The sequence below is a fragment of the Sarcophilus harrisii genome, chromosome 1 (assembly GCF_902635505.1).
Source record: "Sarcophilus harrisii chromosome 1, mSarHar1.11, whole genome shotgun sequence".
Lineage (NCBI taxonomy): Eukaryota > Metazoa > Chordata > Mammalia > Dasyuromorphia > Dasyuridae > Sarcophilus > Sarcophilus harrisii.
This window is the reverse complement of record NC_045426.1, coordinates 665,367,749-665,394,753: the sequence shown is the minus strand read 5'-3', so window position 1 is coordinate 665,394,753 and position 27,005 is coordinate 665,367,749. Positions and strand designations below refer to the sequence as shown.

Sequence of the window (27,005 nt, the reverse complement as noted above, 5' to 3'; positions counted from 1 at the left end):
ACATGTATCAGTTAAATTTTCAATTTAGACAAACTAAGAACCGAATCTCAAAACATACAAATAGTAACAGAAATGCATCTAATTTGAGCCTCCTGTTTGTTCCTTCATAGGTCTACCAATATGCAAAACTATTAGTATCAGAGAGCACAATCAAATTTTTAGATTGCTCCCTATTACTGTTATAAATATAAAATGATTTTAATAACACTGTAAGTCAAATATAATTCATAAGAATTAAATATGCAAAATTTAGTTATGACATCCCAACAGAAATATCTAGTGGAGTCCATCTTACTATATACACTACTGCCCCACTCTGACTCAAACAATTAATTTAAAATTAGCTCTATTTACATATTTCATTTAAAAGACCTGTGATTTCATTAGTGTGGGCTCTCTCTGTACCAATGCATGTTCTTTTCTGACTCAGGCTACGGTCCGAAAAAGGCATCACCTTTCAACCAATCTGCTGATGAAACTCTGAATTTACCTAGACATTAAATCCCTGGTCCCTTATGAAAGGCCTTTAAGAGAACTTGCTGGTGTCTGTTCAGCTGTTCCCAAGGTTATCTTTACACCATTAAGAGAAACTAAACTAGTACTTCAGTAGAGGTATATTCATGTAAAAGCCAAAAATAACAAAGCATTGTTTTGTTATGCCTATTCACTATAACTAGTCCATGACTATCATAAATACCCATAGCTCACTGACTTTCTAGCCTACTAAGTAATATTCAGGCTCTAAAGAATCACATCTTAAATCAAACTGACCATGAAACACTTTTAACCTTCTAAGATGCAAAATGGATCTGTAAATTCTAAAGGATTCTGGAAGGATGGAATATCCTCCAAAAGAATATTGGACAATTTAGAAGCATAAGAATATAAGGGACAGTCTGGAATAAAATAGAAGAAATTAAGTTTATGTTGTTTTTAAATTATATTGGGTAAGATCTAGCTCGACTTTTACCTTTTCACAGCAGTTGTTAAAATTTTGGAGGCAGGAGCAAAGGGAGAATAACAGAGATTTCTCATTCTTTTATTTCATTCTTTCATCCCTTTCAAAAGGGGCATTAGAAATTATCAATCTAACTCCCTCAGTTTTACAAATAAGGAAACTGAGGCCCAGGCAGGTTAAATGATTTGTCCAAAAAAGGGAGAAGAGTCAGGATTTGAAGCCAGTCTCTCCAACTTCAATCTAATGACTTTTTCATAATAGCCAGTAGCTTCCAACAATTTAACATTTATTCTGGATCGGAAAATATAACTGTCATTGAAAATTTTCTCACAGAATTCCTATTTGCAATATATAGAATACTATAGTTCCACAGAACAATATGGGAAATGTTACTTTAAGATACTCTTTATGTGGAGGGGATAAGGATAAGAAAAAGAATTAGATAGATAAGTGACTTCACTATTGTACCCAAAGATTGGATTTTTCCTCTTTGGTGATTTAAATGATTTTTGAGGCATTCACATTTTTAAGTCTAATTATAGTAAGAAAAAGAGAGATGGTCAGTCATATAAAAGAACAGGCATTGCAAACCGGATATTATAACACTGCAGCTAATATTAGAGTTATCTCTATCCTCTTTTTATCTCCCTACTAGTCTATTCATTTTATGAAGGCAAGATTCCAGTCTTTACTAAATGGTTTAATATCTCCAGCATCCAGCTGAGTGCTCTGAGCATAGCTGGTACTTAGTGAACATCTGCTGAATACAAACACACAAATCCTGGTATCAGGATACCCTGGTAACAGGATAGGCCATATTATAAATTATGGGGGCAGTGACCCAGAAGCAGGGCCTGTGCCCAAGAGGTTATTAAGTGTCTGCCTTTACTTCCAATTCTATGTCTGGATTCTTTAGAACTGACCAGTTTTTAACAGTAATTCTATAATCTTCCAAAATTGTTAGCCCACCTCCTAGATTGGTGAACATATTAATTCTGCATTTTCTAGGTTTTATTGTCTTCTATACAAAGCAAAATTAAAAAAAAAAAAAAAAAAAAAGGCTGATTTCAAAAGTCATAATTTTAGGCCTTCTTTTCAGAGAAAATAACGATCTGATTCTGTTTCACATGTTCCACAATCAAATTCTCAAAGTGATATGGGGGGGGGGGGGGGGGGGGGGGGGGGGAGAGGGGAGAAAGCCTCATCAACTGAGGGCGCAAATGTTCTTACCCTACTTCCTGGATGAGCCCAGCGAGATCCACTTAGCAATGGAGGGTCTCATCAACAGGTCAAAGAATGGGGCTCAAGGGAACCCTGCTCACAAAGCTTCTTTGTACTTTTTTTCCAAAGATCTTTCAGAAAAGAGATCTTATTTTAGTCTCATTCCCAAAAGGGTCCTCATTCTCTTTGTTCTCTCAAGGCCCTTTCTTAATTTCTAAGTTGCAAGGCAGCAGCAGGTAAATGGTTTCAAGTTCAGTGCAGTCATATCAATATACATGGTAATGAAAAGGCTTCTTTTGGTCTCTGGGGCTCTCACTAATTTGATCAGATTTAATGTAATTAGCTCAATACTATCATATCTTTTGAACCAAAGATTAAAAAGCATCTGTTTCATCATTGAAGGTATAGTTTCAGATAACATCTGGACTGGCAGGAGGAAAAAATAATTAAACTCTACCCAAGTATACCAGAACCACTAGTTACCCTAAACTTTTACACCATGAAAAGATAACATTGTTCTTTAATGGGGACATGGTTCCTCCCAAGCCTACAGTGCTGACAAGAAGCAGATGTGCTTCCAAACACCACCATATATTTAGAGGATTAGATTAAGATAAAAGACCAGCTTTCTTTAGGTACTGGGATATATGTTAAGATTTGCAATGGGGCAGTTAGGTAGCACAGTGGATAGAGCACCAGCCCTGAAGTCAGGAGGACCTGAGTTCAAATCTGATCTCAGACATTTAACACTTCCTAGCTGTGTGACCCTGGGTAAGTCACTTTAACCCCAATTGCGTCAGGAAAAAAAAAAAAAAAATCACAAATCACAGAATGAAGTAGTAAAAGTAGAGAATAAGAGAATGAGTCTAAAAATGAAACAAAGCAAATGAATTTGTTTTAGGGCTTAACATAGTCCAGTGCATAAGGAATAAGGGAACAAAGACACAGAAGAGTCAGGAATCCCTGACTTTTACCTTTAGAAAATACAATCATCAGATTGGCTTGCTAACTTTTGACCCCTAGGTTTTCACTATGGCATCCACAAATACTGGTCACTCGTGTTCTGCCTATGAACCTTGTGACAAACTTGGACTAAACAGATTTTCCCTATTGGCTGTTATCATTTGCTTTGGCAAGAGTATGGCTTTAAAGGGAAGGAGGCACTAAAAGGCAAACTGAAGAGTTCTCCCAGTCCGCCTTGATCTGTGCTTGAGAGAGAAGTGTGCACACTGGAGTTCTTCTGGGCATGAATTGTGAATTCTGGTCCTCACCTGCTATCACTGTGTTCACACATTCATAGAGAAGAGACATGGCAGAAGTGCTGGAAAAAAGAGAGGGGAAAACATGACCGAGTGCCCATAACAAGTCTTAAAATATCTCTAAAGCTCAAGGAAAACACTGCTCAGAAAACAGCAAATTATTTGCAAATTCAGTGAAATGGGTGTGCTTGTATTCTTAATGTGTGTTTTGTTTTCATTCACTGAAACTCAACCTCAGTAAAGTTACAAATGTCTATTTCTCAAAACTACCACCAATCTGTGATTCCGTCCATACAAAGAGAAATTCACACAAGCTTATGTGTTTGAATTATCTGTTGACAAGAAGAACAGCACCACCACCTTGAATTCATGCAACAATTTGTTTTTCAAAGCATTTCCAAGTTCATCATCTCACATGACCCTGCTCATCTGGACAAGCGCTAAGCCTTGGGGTGGGAGTATCTGCCAACTCTCTGGAAGGCAAAATCAGAGGAAGTATCACGTATTCTTATTAGAGAGGCTTGAATTTTGAGGTTGAGCTTGAGTAATTTGCCAAAGAGAAGAACCTAGCACCTGGAATTTCTAATCCAGATCTCTATAATACTGTGGCCCTTCTTAAAAGATAAATCCATGACCTGAGTTTGGCGGTTGATTGTCCCCTTTCAAACTCATTACCTATTCTGGTTAAGAACCAAATCATCTTAAAGACAAGACTCTATAAGAGGAGAAAAGACTAAATCATAATATGACCAACTTATTTATTTGTTAATGAAACAAAAATCTATTTTTTGTTAAAATTTGAGATCTTTTATCTAAACAAGCTTTAGTTTCTTTACAAAGAAGTCTTACGTTCCCCTGCAACAAATTTACCTCTGACCACTGATCCAAAAGGATCTCTAATAGACCAGCATGTTTCTCCTCAATTTCAACATGACAATTCCCCAGAAATATTAACATAATCCCCATGCAGAGTTAAAAAGAGAACAGGGAGAAAAACATACTATATTTTTATATTTTGCATGTCATCCCTAAAAATCAACACCATAGAGAAGCATTTAATACAGAAGTCATATTAGCATTTATAAGTAACAAAAGTAGAGTAGAAAAGTAGCACTTGACAGAGATCTGGGATTTGAGGGTTGAAGGATCAGCTACCCTGTGAACTGTTACATCTTGAGCAAGTCACTTTTATCCTCTCTCTGGTATTGAGGCAGGGAGCATCACTATAACTTGATATTATGATGAAAATTAATTATTCTATATTATTGTTCTGTAAGAAATGACCAGCAGGATGAATACAGAGAGGCTTGGTGAGACTTACATGAACTGATGCTAAATGAAATGAGCAGAACCAGGAGATCATTATATATTTCAACAATGATACTGTATGAGGATGTATTCTGATGGAAGTGGATTTCTTTGACAAAGAGATCTAACTCAGTTTCAATTGATCAATGATGAACGAAAGCAGCTATATCCAAAGAAAGAATACTGGGAAATGAATGTAAACTGTTTGTATTTTGATTTTTCTTCCTGGGTTATTTTTACCTTCTGAATCCAATTCTTCCTGTACAACAAGAGAACTGTTCGGTTCTGCACACATATATTGTATCTAGGATATACTGTGACATATTCAACATGTTTAGGACTGCTTGCCATCTGGGGGAGAGGGTTGAAGGAGAGAGGGAGAAAGTCGGAACAGAAGTGAATGCAAGAGATAATGTTGTAAAAAATTACCCAAGCATGGGTTCTGTCAATAAAAAGTTATAACTATTAAAAAAAAAAAAAAGAAAGAAAGAAAAGAAAATTAATTATTCTAGTTAAAAATCTTTAAAGTTCAGTAAAATGCACTATAACTATAATGAAGACAGAACAAAAATACATAAAAGATTAATTTATAAATACCATCCAACCTGATATTCTTCCTGAAGAAGTACTTCATTTGAATAATAACACAGAAAACTGAACCTCTTCTGTCAGGGTTTGAACATTGGCTCTCTGGTTATTCCAGAGTAAATAAGTCATAGCAGACATCTCAGTTTGCCCTTATTTTGAAAATACATGGATCACAACATAGTATTTTCACCTTTTTTTTGTTGTTGTTAGCTTGCTTTTTTTTTTCCTTTATCACTTTTTTCCCTTTTTGATCTGATTTTTCTTGTGTAGCATGATAAATGTGAAAATACGTATAGAAGGATTATGCATGTTTTACATAAATTGGATTACTTGCTGTCTAGGGAAGGAGGTAAAAAAGGAAGGAGAAAAATTTGGAGTAAAAGGTTTTGCAAGGGTGAATGTTGCAAACTATCTGTGCATATATTTTGAAAATAAAAAGCTATTATTTGAAAAAAGAAAATACTGACAGTATTTTGCTATAGTAGCATTTTCTATCTATAAAAATCTAACAGTATAATTAAAATTGAAATTGTCCACAATCCAAATACCCGTTTTGCATGTCAATTGAGATGCTTTAAAGTTTAAGGGTATGAAAAAACTGAGATCAGAAGATAATCTCAGAGATACCAAAAACTCCCCCTCAGAGGCTGCTAGGTGGCTCAGTGGATAGAGCCTAAAGTCAGGAGGACCTGAATTCAAATTTGACCTCAGACACTTAATACTTCCTAGCTGTGTGACCCTGAGCTGTGTGACCCCAATTGTTTCAGCACAAAAAAACAAAGGGATTCTAAACTCTCCCTCTAGACCTCAGTAGCCTTCTTTGTAAAATAAAGGATATTTTTAAAGTTCTATACACACCTCTAATATTCTAAGATTCTATTCTTAGGACTAACACAAGCAATTTGGAATCAGTTTTTTCATTCTGCAATGAGATTAAAATTTTCTGATCTACAATCTACCTGAGAAAAAACTTGGAGAACACATTAAGAGAATTATATTTATGATTTTCGCTTGTTTAGTGAAAACAAGAGACTTTCATCTTGACAACAGTAAAACAGGGGAAAACATGATTCATTTTATTTATGGGAGAAGAGGAGCCATCTGGACAAAATGATCAAACCAGTCCCAGATCTATTACCTACACAGAGGCACTCTGCCATGAACCATGGGATAATCACTCAATGTATTATGGAAAAGGAATCCACTCTCCTCCTCAACAATTACTAGTTGCTACAAACAGGTATCTAGATACAGAGGCCCTAAGAGTGTTTTCAATGAGCTTCTCACAGACATAACTTGTGTCTTATTAAACACTGAGACAAAAAACAATCTCTGCCCCCGAGGAGCTTACAATATAATAGGAAAGACAACTATAAACAAATATATGCCAAGCAAATTATATACATAATAAATAGGAGATAATTAACAGAGGAAAGGCTCTTTGTAGAAGGCTGGCTTTTAATTGGGACTTAAAGGAAGCCAGGAAGGTCCTTAGGTGAACTGAGGAGATGAATTGTTCTGAGCATGGAAAAAGACAGATGGAGGCTCTTGTTACTGGATCAAAGAGGTGATTGTGGTGAATAAGGGAAGAAAACTGGATATGAGGGAAGGGCTTTGGGTACCAAAGAACATTTTGTATTTGATCCTGAAACTGACAGGAAGCCATTGGAATTTCTTGGTTTGGAGGGTGCTAGGGGGGAGGCTAGCGATATAATTGGACCTGTACTTTAGAAAAATCACTTTGGTGGCTGGAAAATGGAACTGGAGTGGAGAAAGATTTAGAGGCAGAAAGATCCATCAAGTTATTACAATAATCCAGACATGATCTTTGATGTGGGGGTTTCAAAATCTGGCAATAATATTCCTGTATGTTTCCCACACAGGATCTTTTTGAGGTGGTGATTGGTGGATTTTTTCCTATTTCTACTTCCCCTCATGTTTTATCATGCCAGGACAATTTTTTGGGATTATTTCCTGCATTATTGTTCAAGTTCTCTTTTTGGTCAGAACTTTCTGGCAGTCCAATTATTTTTATTATTTTCTCTTTTTGATGTGCTCTCCAGATATGTCATTTTTCTTAAGTTTCACATTCTGTTCTACTTTCTCATTCTTTTCTCATTCGTCTGTCTTGTTATTTCGTGATCTCTCATCGCTTCATTGGCTTCCCCTTGTCTGATTCTAATTTTCAAAGCATTATTTTCATCTTTGAGACTCTGTACCTCTTTTTCTAGTTTGTTAACTTTTTTGTTTCATAAGTTTCTTGTTTTTCTTAGGTGGTTTTAATTTTTTTCTTTAGTTTTTCCTTAATGCCTCTCATTTGATTTATGAATTCTTTTTTGAGTTCCTATATAAATTCTCTCTGGTTAAGCAGCCATTTCACATTACTTTTTGAGATAGAAGGTTTTTTCTTTTACTAAAGTGTCCTCCTCTGAAGATGAATCCAGTCTTCCCTGTCCCATATGTTTCAATGGTGGGGTTCTTTCTTCTTTGCCGGTTCATTTTTTTTTTTTTAAATAAGAGGTTATCAGTGTAATCACCTCTACTAGTGGGTTGGGGGAATGGTGTCTCAAGCTTCCCTTCAGCTCTCCACTCTGACCAGGAACCCCAAACCAAGAGCTCCACCCTCCTGCAAGTGTCCATAGCCAGCAATGTCCCTGCCCTGCTGCTTTGGCACTCATGGGGTGCTGATTCTTTCTCCCTCAGGGTTATATATAAGCAGCACAGCTGGGCCTCGTGTTCCCAAATCCCAATCCTCAAACCCAGTCTGGGAGGTGAAAGTCTCCATGCTTCCTGAGGAGGTTCCAGCCACACCCAACTAGCCTAAGGACTCCCACTTAATGTTTCTGTGGAGCTAACCTAGAGGTGTTTGCACTTCAGACAGATTAATCCCCAGCCCAGGGCCTTTCTTCAGCTCTTCACAGGTTGTTTCAGGATTCCAGTTCTGCCCCAAGCCTTCTGGAGCCTATGTTCGCCCAGAGGGGCAAATTTGTTCCATTTGTGGGGCAAATCTGAGAGCTTGAAATTTGTCAACCTTTGAGAATCCTCCATCTATGCTATTCTTTGAGAGTAGTCCATTCCAAGGCATCACTCCACTAAACCTAAACATAACCTTGTTTAAAATATGGTCCTGCCTAAGTCAAGACTTGTCAAAGGAAAAATTCTTTTATAAAAATTTTATATGACACAATTGTTAGTATATTTTGTTGCCCTTTACTGAGTGCTACTATTGTAGTTCTGTCACCTTGGGCAAGATTCAAACTTAAAAAACATCTGTTTTCTCATCTGCAAAATGAAGAAATTAAATTAAAAGAGTTCCAAGGTCAGTGATTCCAAGTGGAAATTTGGGATGCAGGGGATAGGTTGGGAGTACAGCAATACAAACTTACACACAACACACCATCTCTTGGTTTTTTCATACATCTACTCAAGAGACTTTGGAGCTAAAAATAATTCCAGTTCAAGGAAGTAGAAAACAATTAGATTTGGACACAGAAAGAATAATATTATAAAGATAAATGATGATGATAATGACAGTCTTGTTTATAATGGACAGGGATGCTAGCCAAACTTATAGTCAGAAGAATGGGGCTACAAATTTTTATTTGCAAATCCCTTAACTTCTTAATTAGTGATCTAGGCAACTCTTCTATATCCCAAGTTTTCTAATGAACACAGATTTGCACCAAGGGAAGAGATTTCACATCCTCAACTCTTTACATGGACAAAATCCTATATTCAGACCAAAATAATAAAACAATGTTTTAGAGCATTTAGGGTTTTACAGTTCTCAAAATCTTTCCACAATATTTATTTCACTAGATGCACACTACAATCCTTTAAGCAGGCAGTGTAGCTACTATTATCTCCTTCTACAAATAAGAAAACAGAAGCTCAGAGAGGAGGGTGCTAGTTAGTAGCAGAACTAAGATTAAAACCCAAGTCTCCTGGCCCCTACTCCAGAGTTCTTTCTAATTACACCAAAGTGTCTTCTTAAACAAGCACATCCCCTATAATAAAATAAGATCAATATGGGTACATGATTTAGGCATAAAGCATGATAGATACTAGAAGCAAATTAGGAGAGCAAGGGATAGTTTACTTGTCAGATCTGAAGAGAGGGGAAGAATTTATGGTCAAAGAAGAACTAGAGAATATTATGAAGTGCAAAATGGTAATTTTGATTACATTAAATTAAAAAGGTTTTGCACAAATAAAAGCAATGTAGCCAAATTTAGAAGGGAAGCAGAAAGCTGGGAAAAAAATTTTTCCAGCCACTTTCTGATAAAGTCCTCATTTCTAAAATATAGAAAGAACAGACTCAAGTTTATAATATAAGTCATTCCCCAATTAACAAGAGCATCAAGCCAATTTAGCTCCCAGTTGTTATTTGACCAAAGAACATCTTAGGCTCAAATAAAGCCTAGTCAAGGCATTGAAGTATGGCATTAAAAGCAATTACTGTGAAAACAGTGATATGAAAATAAAATCAGTTTATTAGCAAATTTTCTTACAAGGCAAATTAGTATGAAATTAAACATATTCGAATATTTGTTAAGTGCTTAAAAAAAAAAAAAAAAAAAAAAAAAAAAAAAACAGACAAACACCCAGCAAAAGAATTCTGGGAAATGACTATGAACCATTACATAGAATTCCCAATCCCTATATTTTTGTCCGCCTGCATTTTTGATTTCCTTCACAGGCTAATAGTACACTATTTCAAAGTCCGATTCTTTTTATACAGCAAAATAACTGGACATGTACACTTATATTGTACTTAAATACTTTAACTATTTAACATGTATTGGTCAACCTGTCATCTTGGGGAGGAGATAGGGGGAAGGAGGGGAAAAATTGGAACAAAAAGTTTGGCAATTGTCAATGCTGTAAAATTACCCATGCATATAACTTGTAAATAAAAAGCTATAATAAAAAAAAAGAGAGAGAAGCAAAACAAAATGCAAGCAAACAACAACAACAACAAAACAGATAAAAATAAACTAGTCCATGGAGCCCTCCCTCTAAGAATTTCAGTGGCAATTTTTTTTTCCTGAGGCAACTGGGGTTAAGTGACTTGCCCAGTAGTATTAGTGTCTAAGGCCAAATTTGATCTCGGGTCCTCCTGACTTCTTAATAGCAATTTTAAGAATTCCAGATTTTCTGAGTGGATAGGATCCTAAAGGTAAATAAGGCCAATAAGAAATATGTTTTCTGCTTAGTTTTGAAAATTTACTGCCCTGAGGTATCTCACTAGGAAGGGCCCCATTACCATACATATTCCTAGAAATAACCCAATATGTACATAAATATTTAGGTATTTGTTCTTTATTACTTAGGATACTGATATAATAAGGGTATGTAATGTATATGTCTGTTTCAAGTATGTAATAACATTTTTAAGAAAAAAATTAGTTATTTGCTTGGAGGCTGAGAATACAAAAATTTCCCTTCCAACTTACCTATGTATTAAGTTAGTGAGGGGTTCGATCAATTTTTTTCCCAGCCTTGGTTCTAAGGGAGTAAGAGCACCAAACTATTTGAATAAAAGAAAAAATCAATAGATTATTTTATGACAGGATATAGACCACATTTGATCATCCTTTCTTTTTTGCTGTCAACACAAGTTTGCAGTAGGTATTTATTTTCTTCCTGAGCATGCCGACTACAAAAGCAAATATTCTAACTCCTTTTAATTAATTTGTTGTAAATATTACTGTATAGTCTTTTGACTACAACCAAATTTTTAAAAATAATAAGGTCAAACTACCTGGAACTTGTAAAAGAAAGATATATTTATGTTTTTATTAACTTATTTGGTTATGGTTTTTATAGATGCAAATAGTTTTATCTAAGATTTTATTCCTTATTCTTTAAGTTTACTTAATTTCCTTTTTTCTGATGGCTACTTATTTTACTAGGAAAAAACTGTAAAGAATACAATCAATAAATGTTAGGCCATGAACAATTTTCCTAATGAAAACAAAAAGGAATAATCTCAGCATAGAAATACTTGCCAATTTGATAATCTTAATGAGGACCCAGTTATTAGTGGAAGAAGTCATCAACTTAAAAAATAGTGGAGCAAGGGACAGGTAGTTTTTGGGATTTCGTCTGGCCAGCTCACAGATGACATTCACTGCTGCAGACTGCACACCTGTGAATATAAGAGATCAGGCTGTCATTAAGGGAGTCTAGCAGTGGCTACTATCAGTTTCCTGAGGGCAAGGGTACATACAACAAATCATCCTTAAGTAGCTACTTGTTTATATCCTCATTCTCAAAATATTCTTTCACATATTTACATAAACTAATACTGAGTGAATTGAGCAGAACTAAGAGAAGACTGTACACAGTAACAAGAAGATTATGTGATGATCAACTGTGATGGACTTGGCTCTTCTCAACAATGCAGCGATTCAAGGCAATTACAATAGACTTGGGATGGAAAATGTCATCTGCATCCAGAGAGGGAACTATGGAGACTGAATGTATATTAAAGCACAGTATTTTTATCTTTTTTATTTGTTATTTTCTTTCTTGTGATTTTTTCCCTTTTAATCTGATTTTTCTTGCACAAAATGACAAATATAGAAATATGTTTAAAAGAACTGCACATATTTAACCTTTATCAGATTATCTTGGGGAAGAGGGAGGTCAAAGAGGGAGAAAAATTTGGAACATAAAGTCTTACAAAAATAAATGTTGTATATTGGACTACTTGCCATCTAAAGGAGGGAGTGGGGAAAGGTAGGAAAAAATTGGAACACAAGGTTTTGCAAGGGCTAATGCTGAATAACTGTCCATGTATATATTTTGAAAAATAAAAAGCTTTAATAAAGGGGGGGAAATGAATGTTGAAAACTGTATTTACATGTATTTAGAAAAATAAAATAGTACAGAAAAAAAAAAATTCCTGTTCATGGAACCCCCCCACCCCCACCTGTCCTAAAAACCTTTCTCTTAGAATGGAGGAGAAATAAAATCCAGATTTCTATGGAATGCTTTTGATTATTCATGCAGTAACCAAGCTAACTTGTGCTCTCATCCCTTCTCACTTAAAACTACTGTACTGGTTTTCTGTTTGGCATCCCCTCCAAAACCCATCCTCCACAGATGTCCAAAGCACAACCATGTCACTCTCTTAATCAACCTCTAGAGTTCCGTAATCCCACTAGGATCAAATACAAAGTCTCCCATTTGATATTTGAAGCCCTTGAATACTTGGCTCCATCCTTCCTTTACAACATTATACATCATTCTTCATGTATCCAAACTAGCCCTTTTTGCTACTCGTCATAAACACATGCCATCTTCATCTCCATTCCTTTGTACATGTTGTTCTTGACCTCTCACAATACCTAGTATTCTTCAAAAATTCAACTCAAACATCACCTCCTACAGGAGCCATTCCCTAATCATCCCTTTCCCCACAGCTGCTGTTCCTTCCCTTCAAGACTACGCTGAATTTATTTATATGTGTAAGTATTATTTCCCTAACAGAATTTTTTGAGAACAGGGTATTTTATTTCTGTGAGGGATTTTTTATTTATGTTTCTGGGACTATCACTGGCAGTAGCCTGAATGGATTCAGAATGGAACCAAGATAATGACTGGTACTAAAGATTCAATTTACCCTTATCCTTATCTTCAAGTCTATTTCAGAATTGGAAAGCACCTTGCTAGTCAAACCTAGATTTGTAAAAGGATCCCAACTATAACATTCCTAATAAAAGGTCATTTTTAACATACAACATTAATCACATTTTCACAGCAAATGGACTCATCAAGATGTTGAATATAATAGACCACCTTGCTACTGAACATGAACAGCTTTACGAAAACACCAAAGACAACAAGAGTGCAACAAACCAGGGTCAGGATCCTCAAGTTTCTCTTTTAGGCGAGGGAAGGCAGGGCGGAGGGACTCTGGATATTTCAAGAACACTTTATACATGATCAGCACAGCCTTCTTCCTGATGTAAGGCTTCGTGTGTGACATCTGCGAATCAGACAAACAAAGGAGATGTAACACCATGTTGGGTATCCATGTCAAGGTTTATTTCAGTTCTCTCTTAAAAATCTCTGCCTCCCCAGCTCCCTTGTGTCATGAAGGATGTATAATTTTTTTCCACAAACTATTTTATTTTTCAAAATAAAGTCTAATCAAACTAGAATAATTCACACTCAACTTGTCTCCTCACAAGGTCCCAAAAGAAGACTTTTCCTCCAGAGAAGTCAATCTTTTCACAGTCCAAAGAGGCTGAGCTCAGTCATGACAAGACCAATACTTCCTAAATATCATCACCATTCCTGTCTCTGCCTATTCCTAGCCATGTTTCAGAGTTCAGCTACTTTTTCACCGCCACCATTTCCCTTTGACCTATACTGATATCCCCCAAAGTTTAATGACCTAGTATGTTCACTTAATTCAGCAGTTTACAATCTGTTTTGGACAATTTTAACTACTGTCTTGAATTGGGTTTAATTGTTTCATTAATAAAATGCAATTAAAATGGATGATTCTTAAAGTAGAGGTGGGGGATGAGGAAGAATGAGGGGGAGGGAAGGAAAAATGAAAGGTGGAGGGAGGGAGAGAAGAGAGACAGAGACAGAGAGAATATATATTCTATATTCTGAACTAAATAATATATATAAATCCCTCTTATGCCAGTAAGTCAGTCAGTTAATGTGCATTTATTAAACAATTACTAGGTGTCAGAGACTGTTAAGGTTCAAGTGGCAAAAATAGTTCCTAATTCAAGGAGCTCATGTTCCTTATTCCCATTCCCTTCAACTATCCAATTCCAAAGTCCTGTTCAAATGCCAGACCCACCCCACTGTGTCCTTTGGAATCACCGTTCCACAGACAATAAATTTTCCTCCATCTTAATATTGTTTCCTCTCCCATTCCTTCCATCTTCTAGCAAATATTGAAACCTGGATCATCCTGATGACACGATCTCCCTTTCCAATACAAGCTGTACTTTCACCCATTCTCACTGATTGAGGAGAGAAGTCATAATTCTCTTTACTCTCTATTGTCATATCTAGGTTCTTTCCCTTCCTCCATCACTCAGTAACCTCTCCTTTGAGGTTCATGTAATTCATATCAACCATATAATCAAAATCATGGTAGTTATTTTCTGCAGACATTCACATCGCCCTTTTTCCTCAAAGAGTTCAGTACACAACTCACAATTTTTCTCTTTCCCAACTCTTGTCTTTATACTAGAAAACCTTAATAAATAAATACATTGACTTTCCCTCCAAACACTCCAATGTCAATGCTTTAACCTACTCACTTCCTATGACCTACTCTTCCACTTCACCTCAGTATCACACACAGATAACACCATCACTCACAAATTCATCACTTTAATATTCATGAACTTAAAAAATCCCCCAATATGATCACAATCTATTGGCTTCTGACCTCTCTTCTGTCTTCTCTTACCAAACTCTACTCTCTGTCCACACCATGACTTCCAATCCCTTGATGCTCAGTTTGTTTCCTTCCAGGCCATCTCCCCTGCACTAGTGTCTCTGTCCCCTTTTCTCCATCTTAACACCTTGGTAAACCAGTTCTTCTCTATATAGTCCTTTTCCCATTAATGCCTGGTTCACTTGTCATATTGCTGATTGTGTCTGGACAAGCCTAAATTTCAGCTCATTTACACCATCTCCTCCCTTCACCCCTATATATAGGCTGCTGAACAAAGGTGGAGAACAACAATTCTGACTGGGGTCTTCTACAAATTTGTGACACAATCTCAACTATGCCCTCACTGACAATCACTCTACTCTCTCATCAATTCACTATCCTACTCACAACAGATTTTCCAAATCTTTTCAACCCTTTTTTAAGCCTCCCATGGCTCCTCCTCCCATCCTCTCAGCTAAGAACTTTTGTCTCATATTTTACAGAAAAAATTATGTGGTAATTCACAATGAGCTCCCTCTTCTTCCCCTTCTCATTTTATACCCTTCAGATGTCTTCTATAATCATGAACACCTTCACCTCTGTCTCATATGAAGACAGACTTACTCTTTCCCAAGAACAACCCCTCTACTTGTTCAAGCAATCTCATTCTATTTCATCTCCTCCAACAGACCCCCTCTGTCATTCCCACTCTAAAACTTGTCTTCAATCTCTTCCTGTCTACCTGTTCCTTCCTTACTGTCTATAAATATGCCCATATCTCCATCATTCCTCAGAAAACTCATTTGATCCTTCCATCCCTGCTATCATCTTATATCTCTTCTTCCCTTTGTGGCTAAACTCTTCTCTTTCTTCATTTGGTGAATTCATTGCTATCAAGGATTTAACTGCCATTGATATGATGTTGTTTCTCAAATCTACCTATCCTGCCCTAAACTCTTTGCTGCCTTTGAGTCTAACATCCCCAATTGCCTTTCAGACATCTCAAATTGGATGTCCAGGAGACCTCTTAAATGCAACACATCCAAAATTTCCCCCCCAAGTTTTCTCTGCCTCCAAACTTCCCTATTGTTAAGTGAAAATCACCCTTCCAGTTCCTGAGGCTTTCAAACTTGGTATCATCCTTCACTCTTTACTCTCTCTAATCCCCATGTTGCCAAAACATATTGATTTCAGCTTTGCAACTTCTCTCAAATACGCCCTTCTCTCTTCTGATACTGCCACCAAGCTGTTGTGCAAGTCCTCATCGCCTTGTGCTTGTATTATTGCAAGAGCCTGAGGGTGTGCACCCTCCATTCAGTTGCCAAAGTAATTTTCGAAAAGTACTAAGTCTGACCATGTCACTTCCCCTCTCCCTCACTTAAAAAACTGCAGTGGATCCCCAGGATCAAATTAAAAAATGCTCAGGCAATAAAAGTCATTCATAGCCTAGCTGTTCCCTTCTACCTTTCCAATCTTCTTATACCTTACTCCTCAATCATCCATTATACCATCCTCCTCCATCCAGTGACACTGGCCTTTCAGCTTCTCCAAAAAGAAGACATTCCATCTCTCAGCTATGGGGTTTTCTCTGGCTATCCTCAATGAGTGGAATGCTCTCCCTCTTCTCTTCCAACTACTGTCTTCCCTGGCTGCCTTTAAGTCCTACATGAAATCTCTTTTACTAGAAGCCTTCTCCAACCCCTCTAGATTCTAGTGTCTACTCCTCTTTTAATCATTTATCTGTCCTTTACATGGCTTGTTTGTATATTATCATTTGCATGTTATCTCTGCCATTAGACTGCCAATGCTCTGAGAAAGTGTCTTTTGCTTTTCTTTGTACTTCACTGTTTAGTTCAGTACCAGGTACATAGTAGGTTCTTTAAGAAATTCTTGTTGAAAAATTTACATGATTGCACATGTATAATCTATATCAAATTGCTTGTCTTCTCAAAGAAGGAGAAGAGGAGAAGAGGGAAGGGCCAGGAGAATTTGGAACTCAAAATTTTTAAAAATGTTTAAAATGTTTTTATATGTAATCGAGGAGAAAATAAATATTAAATCATTTACCATCAAAAAAGTGCTTGATGACTTGACTTTAATTATTTATTGTATCATGAACCCATATGGAAGTGTATGGAGCATTTTTCAATATGTTTTTAAATGTATAGGGAAAAATACAAAGGATTATAAAGATGACCAGTCATAAGGAAATGTAGTACCAAACTATGAAGAAAGAACTAGTTCTCAGATCCCAGGTAAAAAACTTTCACTATAGACCTCTGCTGACAAAATCCTAGAATATCCAGGGTATCAAAATAAAACTTTAGGAAAATGTGAAAAGGATAAAGCAAATACCAGTCATTAATTTGTAAACTGATTTTCTTTACAATGAATAGGTCAAGCAATAAATCAATTCGATGTTCTTAAGACCTCACCTCTTTTCAGTCAACAACCTATATAACTCATCTTTATACCACTTAGGGGTATTGTAAATTTTATCTTCCTTATTGTATATGAGGAAAATTGAAAGTCAGAGAGGAGGTGTCATAAACTTGAAATCATAAAAAGAGGTCTAGTATTTCTGCCAACTCACCAGAGTCATGATGTCATTTGCCAAATCTCTGGCGAGATCTGGAGTAACAAAACAGGACAAACCGGTCAGTGCAACTCCAGTATCATACTGGTTGGGGCTACTCAAGTCCTGCAAAAAGGGAGGGGAGAACAATTTAACAAAGTATACAAATCCACTCTACTTATAATGAGCTACATTCCACATATGGAATGAATGAAAATTACAATATTCATGAATTTAAGGAGAAATAAAATTTCCCATTCATACTATTTTGTGGATTAAGCTATAACCAGATAGTATTTCATTCAATTAGTTTCTAAGGAAACAGCATATGTAGGAAAACACACTATTTTAACTGGAGAATTTAGAACACATGGTTAAAAAAGAAAAGAATTTTTAAAACTATCATAGGTGGAAATTGCTGGGGACCTAATGTTCTACAGATGTAATTATTCATCTATTATAATAAATCACAGAACCAGAAATTTATAAGATGGACTTCCTCATTATAAGTATATGTAGCAGAATTGCATATTTACAGAAACAATGGGTCTAAGAAATGACCCTTGCTTCAAGGGTTGGTTAAACAACAGCAACAAAATATTATCACAAATCCAAAAGTAACATCACCAGACAGTGACATACAGTTTTAAGTAATAGTAAAATATATTTAAGTGAAAGGATAAGAGTCTGAGTAATTCCTCAGAATTAAATAATGGAAAAATATAGTATAAATGGATAATTCATCGAGTCATAAACTGTTTATTAAGTGTGGGCAATTCTATGGCTTGTCCTAAATTTTCATTGATTCCAATTAGTGAGAAAGTATAAAAACAGAGCAGAAGAATGAGACTGCAGACTTGAAGCTTTCATTTATATTGTCCTCATCATCTTTTTGTTATATATTTCTACATTATTGGTTATTTAGAAGTATGTTAAAAACCATATTTTTAGTATTCTAAAAATATTAAGAAATAACATTTCTCTGGTCCAAAAAGCCCCTTGTCTACTAACTCTCCAACAGTATCAGGTGTTAGTTAAGGATAAAAGACCTTTTATAAGGAAATAGATTAAAAATGGGACTCCAATTTGAGTTCCAGTCTTCCACAACCCCTGAAGAAATTTACCCAAAGAGGGTGGTTCATATATTCCATTGAAAGACAAGTACCCTCTTCGGTGATTGGGAACAGGTTTTCAATGTTAATCTCTGGGAGAAGTCACACTGATTTTTTGAAGGATGTGGTCCTGGAAGGAATGCTATGAGTAACTTTGCTACTCAACTATTTTTGATTGCTATCTGTTATAGGCCAGAACTCTGAATTTGAAACAAGGTACTAACTAAACCTCAAACTATATTTTAATTTCCTTTGTTCGAGATTCCTGCAAATGTTAACTCAAACAATCTTAGCTACGTGGAAGCAAGACATTTTGGAAGGCATATGACTTTTGTCATTTTGAACATTTCTCTCATTAAGCCAAAAGTAGCTTGGATATTAATTTAATTTAATTGTTTCAGACCAGATGAGTACCATATTAACATTTTTTTCAACAACTACAACATATATTTTAAATGCCTGCTCCCTAGCATTTGGGTTGAAGTTTATTCATTAAGCCCAACAGAAAAGTTTATATTCAAGTTAAGATATACAAAAATATGAAGTACAGGATTGATTTTCTACTTGGGTCTTTATAATATGAATTATAAAAATATTAATTTTGCACAAGCTTATGTTCAGGGCTGAAGGGAGCAAAAGCAGGGTCCATCCCATATGACCACCTGCAATGTATTTGACAAAAGTTCCTTGTTTCCATAGCATTCTTTTCTGAATAATTAGAGATGATCATCTGGAAGCCAAAGAAAACTGCCACAGCACTTTACCAGTTCAATAAAGATTTAAAAAAAAAAATCTGTGAGAGTAACCAGTCAAAGAAGGACAAGGGGGAGAGGAGGGAAGTGAGATGGAGTTTCATTGAAAAATAAATAAATGGGTAGATAGGTGGCTGGTTGAATAAATGAATAAAATTATTCTAACTTCTACTGAATAGGAATGCACAAGTTCATTTAGGAGGCCATGAACTGATACAAGATCAAAGGCATACTTTTTTTTAATATGTTAACTTTGCTTCACTCTGGCATTCAAAGCCTTCAACAAGCTACTATTTTAACTTTTTATTTCATATTACACAACACCATATATATGTGGATAATAGACCCCTGGTCCTACATCCATAGCTTCAACAAATCACTTTGATGCAATTTGAGACTTTGGACTTTTGTGAAAACACTGGGTATATGAACCATGTTTATATCTGACTTCCAAAGCTGGAGTCAGTCACAATCTTGGCCCTGTACCTGAGCTTTTTTTTTGGTTTGGGTTTAGAGAAGGGACACAAACATAACCAGGCAGAATGAGCTAAAGGCCAATGGCCACACTCAACTCACTCTGGTTCATTTAGGGAAAAAAGTAACAATGGTTAAAAGTTACCAGCTGCTAATTTATAAATTATATATCCCTAATCCATCATATTACCTTAATATTATATAACTAAGGAATTAAATCAAACACACACACACCCCCAAAAAAAGTTGTCCAAAATGTAGAGAATGAAGAGGATTAATTAGTTTGATTTTCCTCAAAGGGGAAAGCAATCTACTTGTGAAGCTCATTCAATGTTAGGCAACAAAATAAAAATAAGCCTTAAAAACAAATATATAATCCAAAATTGATGCTCAATTTCTTCTCCAAAATGTCTGACAATGTTATCAGGAAGAAGTCAAAAGGAATGGCAACAAGAAACATCTTGCAAACAGATACTTAGAAATTAAAAAACACTTAAAGCAAATATTTTCATGGACCAACCCTCAAAATACTCAAGAAGTATTAATAATAGCTTACACTTATATAGAGATGCTAGGCTTGCAAAGTGCTTTGTACACATCTCATTAAAGAGAACTAGATGGCAAAGTGGACAGACCTGGAATCTGAAAGATCTCAGTTCAAATCAAATTCCACACACTTATTAGTGTGTTCTTTAGGGTAAACCACTCAACCTTTCTGGACTTTGGTTTCATCATCTGTAAAATGGGGGTAATGATAGCACTTGCATCACAGGGCTATTATAAGGATCAAATGAAATAACTGAAAACTTTAAAGCATTATATAATTATTACTTAATATTATTATCTTCACAAAAGCCTTCTGAGATTGGAGCTATTATATTCCCATTTTAGAGATGGAAGAAATGGAGATTCATGATAAAAAGTTAAAAACTGATACACATTAAACAAATTTTCCAGAATTCTACAAGATCTTGACAATAAGAAAAAAATTCACTCCATTATTTCCTACAGCAACTGTTTTCACTTTTTGTCTTGCTATCTGAGGAGAAATATATAGGAAACTTGCTTGCTATCACACTGTAGCAGGTTTTTTCCTTTTACATTTGACTGATATTCAAATACAGGTGATCATGACCTTACTAATACTTCCTATAAGTGAAAATATATGGCTTTTTGGAAGACAGAAACACACACAGGAAATAGTGAAATCTTACTAAAGTAAACAGTGGTTCCAGCTGAAATTGATTACTTACCTTTCGAATTTGATTGGTAGTCAGCATAATTACATCAGTTCCTTCATGAAAGCACTGAGAAGCAGCTAGATAACCAACTCGCTGTTTATTTAGAAAAACAGAAGCATTAAATTTTTTGCCACCATTCTTGCCTTTCTTGGAACTCAAAGCTCTTGCTCTAGGAGCATCAGTCCCAAGAAAAACAAAACCTGTAATCGTAAAAGAACTACAGGCTAGATACCTGGGGAGCTGTTAACTATGGCTGGCCAAGACAAGAGAACATTTGTTTAACATTCCTACCTGGTACTTCAGAGTCTTAGAATAGCAGTGATTTTAAAATACTACATGTCATGCAGTAGGGCCTTGCCTAAAACTGACACAGTAGATCAATTACCCAAAGATCAATAATCCATTTGGTTGTTCATTCTTTCCACTTCCACTAATTTCATCTTTGCAATCAGTGACTTTTTTAAACTTAGTACTACAGTCTACTCTCAGCTTTTGGCTGTCTAGCCCCTATAGTAGATCAAGTATGCATCCTAAACTATATGCTTATGAATATTATAATTATATTATAAACACATAACTAAATATATTCCTAATTTTGCAGAACACAGTATACATCTTTTAAGTAAGAGTGAACAGAAGGCAGGACAAATATGGTTTGTAAAGCTATTGAGATCAAAAGTGAATCTGGTGGTAAAAACAGGTGGTAAATGCAGGAAGTCACAAGGAATAGCATTTCCTCTATGGGCAAATAACCACAGCTTTATGCTCCCTGAAGTTCCACAATGTCAGAAATAAGTTAAATTTGGCCTAAGACAGAAAGTAGGCAAATTTCAATAAAATAATTGTCAGTGTTTCACTAAGAACAGGGAGAATTATTTGAAATTTGAAGTAGTTCAGTCAACTGCATTTCTTGTGGGTGCCAAACCTTGCTAAAGACTACGATTCTCTACTTCTGGATAAGCAACATTCAAAAGCTCCAATTCAGGATTTTGTGGTCACATGGAAAATACCCACACTCCCAATTTGTCTCACCTGGTCCTTGTTATCATATCCCAATACTCAGTTTCCTTTCTCTAAACTTTTGCTGGGTGGGATTCCTAATAAAGAACAAAGGGAAAGTAGGAACAGTGTCCTTTCCTCTTCCCTTGTTTCTTTCAGGGACTCAATAGGCAGCACCCCTCTCTCACTTCCAATTTTACTCCTCCAACACAAGATTTAAGGGTCTTAGAGGAAATTTCTAAATGGGTTCTTCCCCAACAACAAAAAGAGATTGAAGACCTCTGTACTGGGTTTTGACATGCTGACAGAGATTGACATATTTAAAAACAAACACAATGGCCTCTTACCTTAAATGTAAACTTTGAAGCACTCATTACTTCAATAATGTTGAAAGCAGCCCAGCTAATGTCATATCCCAACATCTGTAACTGTTAGGAATAAGAGTAAGACACCATAACTTTATATATCCTTCTTAATGACCCCTGAACCCTAAAAAGAAGTAAGGAAAGTAGAAACATTAAGAATGAGAGTCATAGATTTGGAGGAAGGCCACATTAGGACTGTATATTCTGTATGTGTGCACATTTAAAGACTTAATATCTGCTTAAAATTTGACAAGAAACTTATCCAAAGGATAATGTACTTAGGCACAAAAGTATTATACTTTATATATGCATCAGTGTGATGAAATTCCACACTATAACCATTCATTTTCTAGGGTCTGAAGGATCATCTAGAAGTCTGTACCTTGTATTTTGATAGAGAATACTAACACTTTAGGAGTTGCTACCCATCCATTCCCATTAATTATTCAACCGTTATTATTCTGATGATGGACACAGCCTGTTTATCTCCAACCTTTCCAGTTTTGTAGGCTCTGACAGATCATATGCTCTGCCTAAACTGCTTTCAAGAATTTAAGAGGGTCAGCTAGGTGGCTCAGTGGATAGAGCACCAACTCTGAAGTCAGGAGGACTTGAGTTCAAATCTGGTCTCAGACACTTTATACTTCCTAGCTATGTGACCTAAGTGACTTGGGCAAGACACTTAACCCCAATTGCCTCAGGAAAAAAAAAAGAATATAAAAACAGAATTTATAGAAATAAGGGCCATTCTTCAACTGATGAATGGTCAAAAAATATTTATTAATAGGCACTTTTTGGATAAAATAGTAAAACCTATCAACAATCATATTTTTACATAAAATCATTTTTAAAATGCTCTAACTCCCTGTTGATAAATACAAATTAAAACAACTTTGAATTACTATCCTACCCCTATCGGATCGGCTATATGACAGAAAAAGAAAATGAATAAAGTTGGAAGGGAAATGAGGAAAAAAGTGTGATACTAATTCACTCTCGGTGAAACTATATACTAATTTGACCATTCTGGTGAGCAATTGTAAGTATGCCCAAAGAACTATAAAATCATGCTATACCATATCCTTTAATCACAATGTTAGTACCAGATCTATATCCCAAAGATTTAAAAAAACAAAAAAAAAAAAAAAAGGACCTGGATGTACAAAAATATTTATAACAGCTCTTTTAGTGATGGCAAAGAATTGGAAAATGGCTGAACAATTGTTATCTATGATTATGACAAAATACATTGTGCAGGACACTAGGAAAAACCTGGAAAGACTTACCGGAACTCATGCAAGTGAAATGACCAGAATTGGAAGAACATTGTATATAATAACAGTAATATTATATAATGGTCAACTGTGAATGACTAAAGTTATTCTCAGCAATACAATGATCCAAAACAATTCTGAAGAATATTATGATGAAAAAATGCTATCCATCTCCAGATTAAAAACTGAGGTAGTCTGAATACATATCAACACATATTTTTTTCCTTTATTTTTCTTGGGTTGGCTATTTTTGTTCACAATATGTCTACCACTGAAATTTGTTTTGCATAACTGCACATGTATAACCTATATCAAATTGCTTGTTTTCTCAATGAGGCAAGAAAAGGAAAGAGAGAATTTAGAACTCAGAATTTTTTTTTTTAAACTAATGTTAAGGGGCAGCTAGTTGGTGTAGTGGATAGAACACCAGCCCCAAAGTCAGGAAAACCTGAGGTCAAATCTGGCCTCAGATACTTAACACAAGTGAATCTGGTTGTGTGAACCTGGGCAAGTCACTTAGCCCCAATTGCCTCACAAAAAAACAAAAAACCACAAGAAACCCTAATGTTAAAAACTGTTTTTACATGTATTTGGGGGGAACATCAAAATAGTAAATTAAAATACTAGCTTAATATTAAATTTAAAAAGGAAGAGAATAGAATGATCCTCTCCAAGCCAGGAGTCAATGAGTCAGTGAACAAGCATGATATGGTCCCAAATAAAAGAAGCTTTCACATCAGCCTTCTTTGGAAATGTGGGAGATCTATAGTCACTGGATCTATATTTTAGAATTTTTTTGATTCAGCGATCAAGTGTTGCTGAATGTTTCCTCTTCTTTTTCTCTATTTTTTTTTTCCCATCAAAAATATTATTTATTAAATGGGATGAATCTGGGAAGGGAGGATAAATTTCAGAAGTAGAAAAAGCAGTAAGAGGCTAGGATAATATTTCTTAAGGCATATGGAGATGGTATAACATAACCCATTTAAAATAATAATCATACAATGATATGTAATTCACAAACCACTGTACTTACATAGGTAAGCTTGCAGACTGCATTTGCTTTTACTGCAATATTGTCTTGCTTCAATTCTTGTTTGATTTCATCAATACACTGAGATATATATTTGGCCTGAAAAACAAAACAAAAAAGAAGGCACTTTAAAGACCTGTGATTCAACTGATGTGGCATGCCCTCCAAAAGGGCCATTCAACCATGACTTCCCATTCTTTGGGACATTTTATCATCAATCCTCCCATAAATCCTCCAAGAATGGGCTTTTCCAATTTGCGGGAAAACTTTCTTGAATTATCATGATATTTTATATTAAACAATGGAACACAGAAGTTGCCCATTAACTGTCCCTCAACCATGTCATATAACCAACAATACTACCTGTTCTATTAAGACTCTCCAATTGTGGGTAAAAGACATTGTCCATCAGCAATATATATAAAAATGCATTACAATTAGGGACCGTTCCTCCAATTATGCTGTATTTGGCATGTGAGGAACTAAGCTTGAACCTCAGCTCTACCACTTATGATATAACAAGCATTTAATCTCACTAGGTAGATATCAGGCTAGCTGACCACTTCTTAACTTTCATACCTAAACCACTTACTAGCTATGTGAGCTCAAGTATTTCATCTATAAAAGCAGAGGTTGGACCAAATAACTTTTAATGTCTCTTTCAGCTCTAAATCTATGAGCTTATGAACTCTTGAGTGATTGCAGATTTCATTTAGGAAGCTTAAATAGTGAAGGAAAAAAATTTTCAAAATAATGGACATTTGTCATTCACAGAAAATTGGATTTTTTTCTGTTTCAATATAAGAAGGCTATGAAAATGCTCTCCCCTCCAAAAAAAAAAGCTGGCTCTCTAAAGTTGTTCTATAGAGAGCCACAAACCAAGTGACCCTTTGACAAAAGTTACTCTTTCAAAGATAAATTTTGGTTAATAGACCAATGAATCACATTTTTAGAACATTTTCCTCATAAAGACAAAAATGATCAGAATCAAATTCAAGACAAAGGATTATTTAATCATGTCCCGGAATAACTTTTTCAGCTTCCCTCTCTTTTCACAAGCTCACTCTTTTCACACACACACACCCCTATTTACTTAGATTTTTAAAATTAAAAAAAATTTGTTTTAAGTTTAGAGGGTATTTCCTCTATAAAAATTCTCTGAGTAAGATAATTTAAATACTATGATGTTTATTTTACAGTTAGATAACAAAGACGTTAAACGACTTCTCCTTGTTTATACTGTTACTAAATATTAGAACCCAGCTATGAATCCAGGTCTGGTGCCAAATTTGAACATTTTCTTACTATTCCATGCTGTTTCTGGTGGCAAAATTTTCTTGTTCTTCTTAACTGTGTTAATTTGCTAAAAATAAACAAAGACGAAAGCTAAGAGCAAGCTCTTCATCTAGTTCTTCCTTCTACAGGCAGACCTGCAAATAAATCAACTACTGAAGAGTGTCCAGTTATGGGATAAGTAAAATATTTTTGCTGTGACTTAATTATTTAAGTTACGTTATGTGTTTCTACAACAATTTTACCAAACATTTGAAAAATAAAACAGACTCTGAAATACTGCCAAGAAGAAAGGTTGCTAGGGTGATGGTGGAAGATGAGACTGCCTAGCACATACTTTATACTGTCTTTTCAGGTTAGCAGTGACTATCAATTTAGAAAGCCCAGGAAACTCAAGATCAGAGAAGGGCATATTAGATCAGGCTCAGGAAATTACATGACTTTTAAATTTTCTGTCACTAGCCTGTTTTGAATGTCTAAGTTCATGGACTTTGAACTTTGAAAGCTACTGATGCCCCCCTCCCCCCAAAAAAAATTCAAAGGATGTAAAAGAAAAAAAGGAACCTTACATAGTTAAAAAAACAAAAGGGGGGGGGGAAATCTTTGAACAGAGAAAAGAGAATGCTGGAGCTGGAAGGTGTCAGAGATGATTCAGTCCAAACATCTCACATTAAATATGAGGAAAATGAAATCCAGAGAAGGAAAGTGAATTGCCTAAAGTTACACAAGTAAGTAGAAAAGACAAAACTAAAATTTAGGCTTGCCTCCTAATCCAGGGCTCCCTTCTATTTTCTAGAGTGTCTTCTCAAATGAACACCTTCAATAATATAAATCTATACTGTTCTAAGAGAAAAGTGGAACACTCTGGAAGACAACCATCTTCCAGGCCTGCTCTCCATTACTAGATGTACCTTTGCTCACATCCCTGCACGCTGCTGACCAAAAGGAAAACACACTTCCTGTTAAATACGTCCTATACTTCTCAACTTTTCCTTGGACTCCATCACTTAGGAATCATACTTTCCTTTAAAGTTTATTGTGTATTTAGTGTTTTCAGGGGTGTATGTCTATATACACATGTTGAAGTCTTCTCAGTCTCTTTGGCCTTCTAATTCATCAAACTCTGAACTTATTA

General features: G+C 35.5%; 1 protein-coding gene across 2 annotated transcripts in view; it reads right to left on the bottom strand.

Annotated features, from left to right (window-relative positions):
* Window positions 1-27,005, bottom strand: part of AP3D1 (adaptor related protein complex 3 subunit delta 1) — a 145,989-nt gene that overhangs the window by 70,186 nt on the left and 48,798 nt on the right. For both annotated transcript variants that reach the window (XM_031948117.1, XM_031948118.1), the window contains exons 2-9: window positions 24,581-24,676; window positions 22,253-22,333; window positions 20,919-20,999; window positions 17,346-17,453; window positions 13,201-13,330; window positions 11,346-11,485; window positions 10,791-10,864; window positions 3,451-3,500 (exon numbers count right to left, since the gene is read on the bottom strand). In XM_031948117.1, the coding sequence (XP_031803977.1) occupies window positions 3,451-3,500; window positions 10,791-10,864; window positions 11,346-11,485; window positions 13,201-13,330; window positions 17,346-17,453; window positions 20,919-20,999; window positions 22,253-22,333; window positions 24,581-24,676 (760 nt within the window). The remainder of the gene's footprint in view (window positions 1-3,450; window positions 3,501-10,790; window positions 10,865-11,345; window positions 11,486-13,200; window positions 13,331-17,345; window positions 17,454-20,918; window positions 21,000-22,252; window positions 22,334-24,580; window positions 24,677-27,005) is intronic.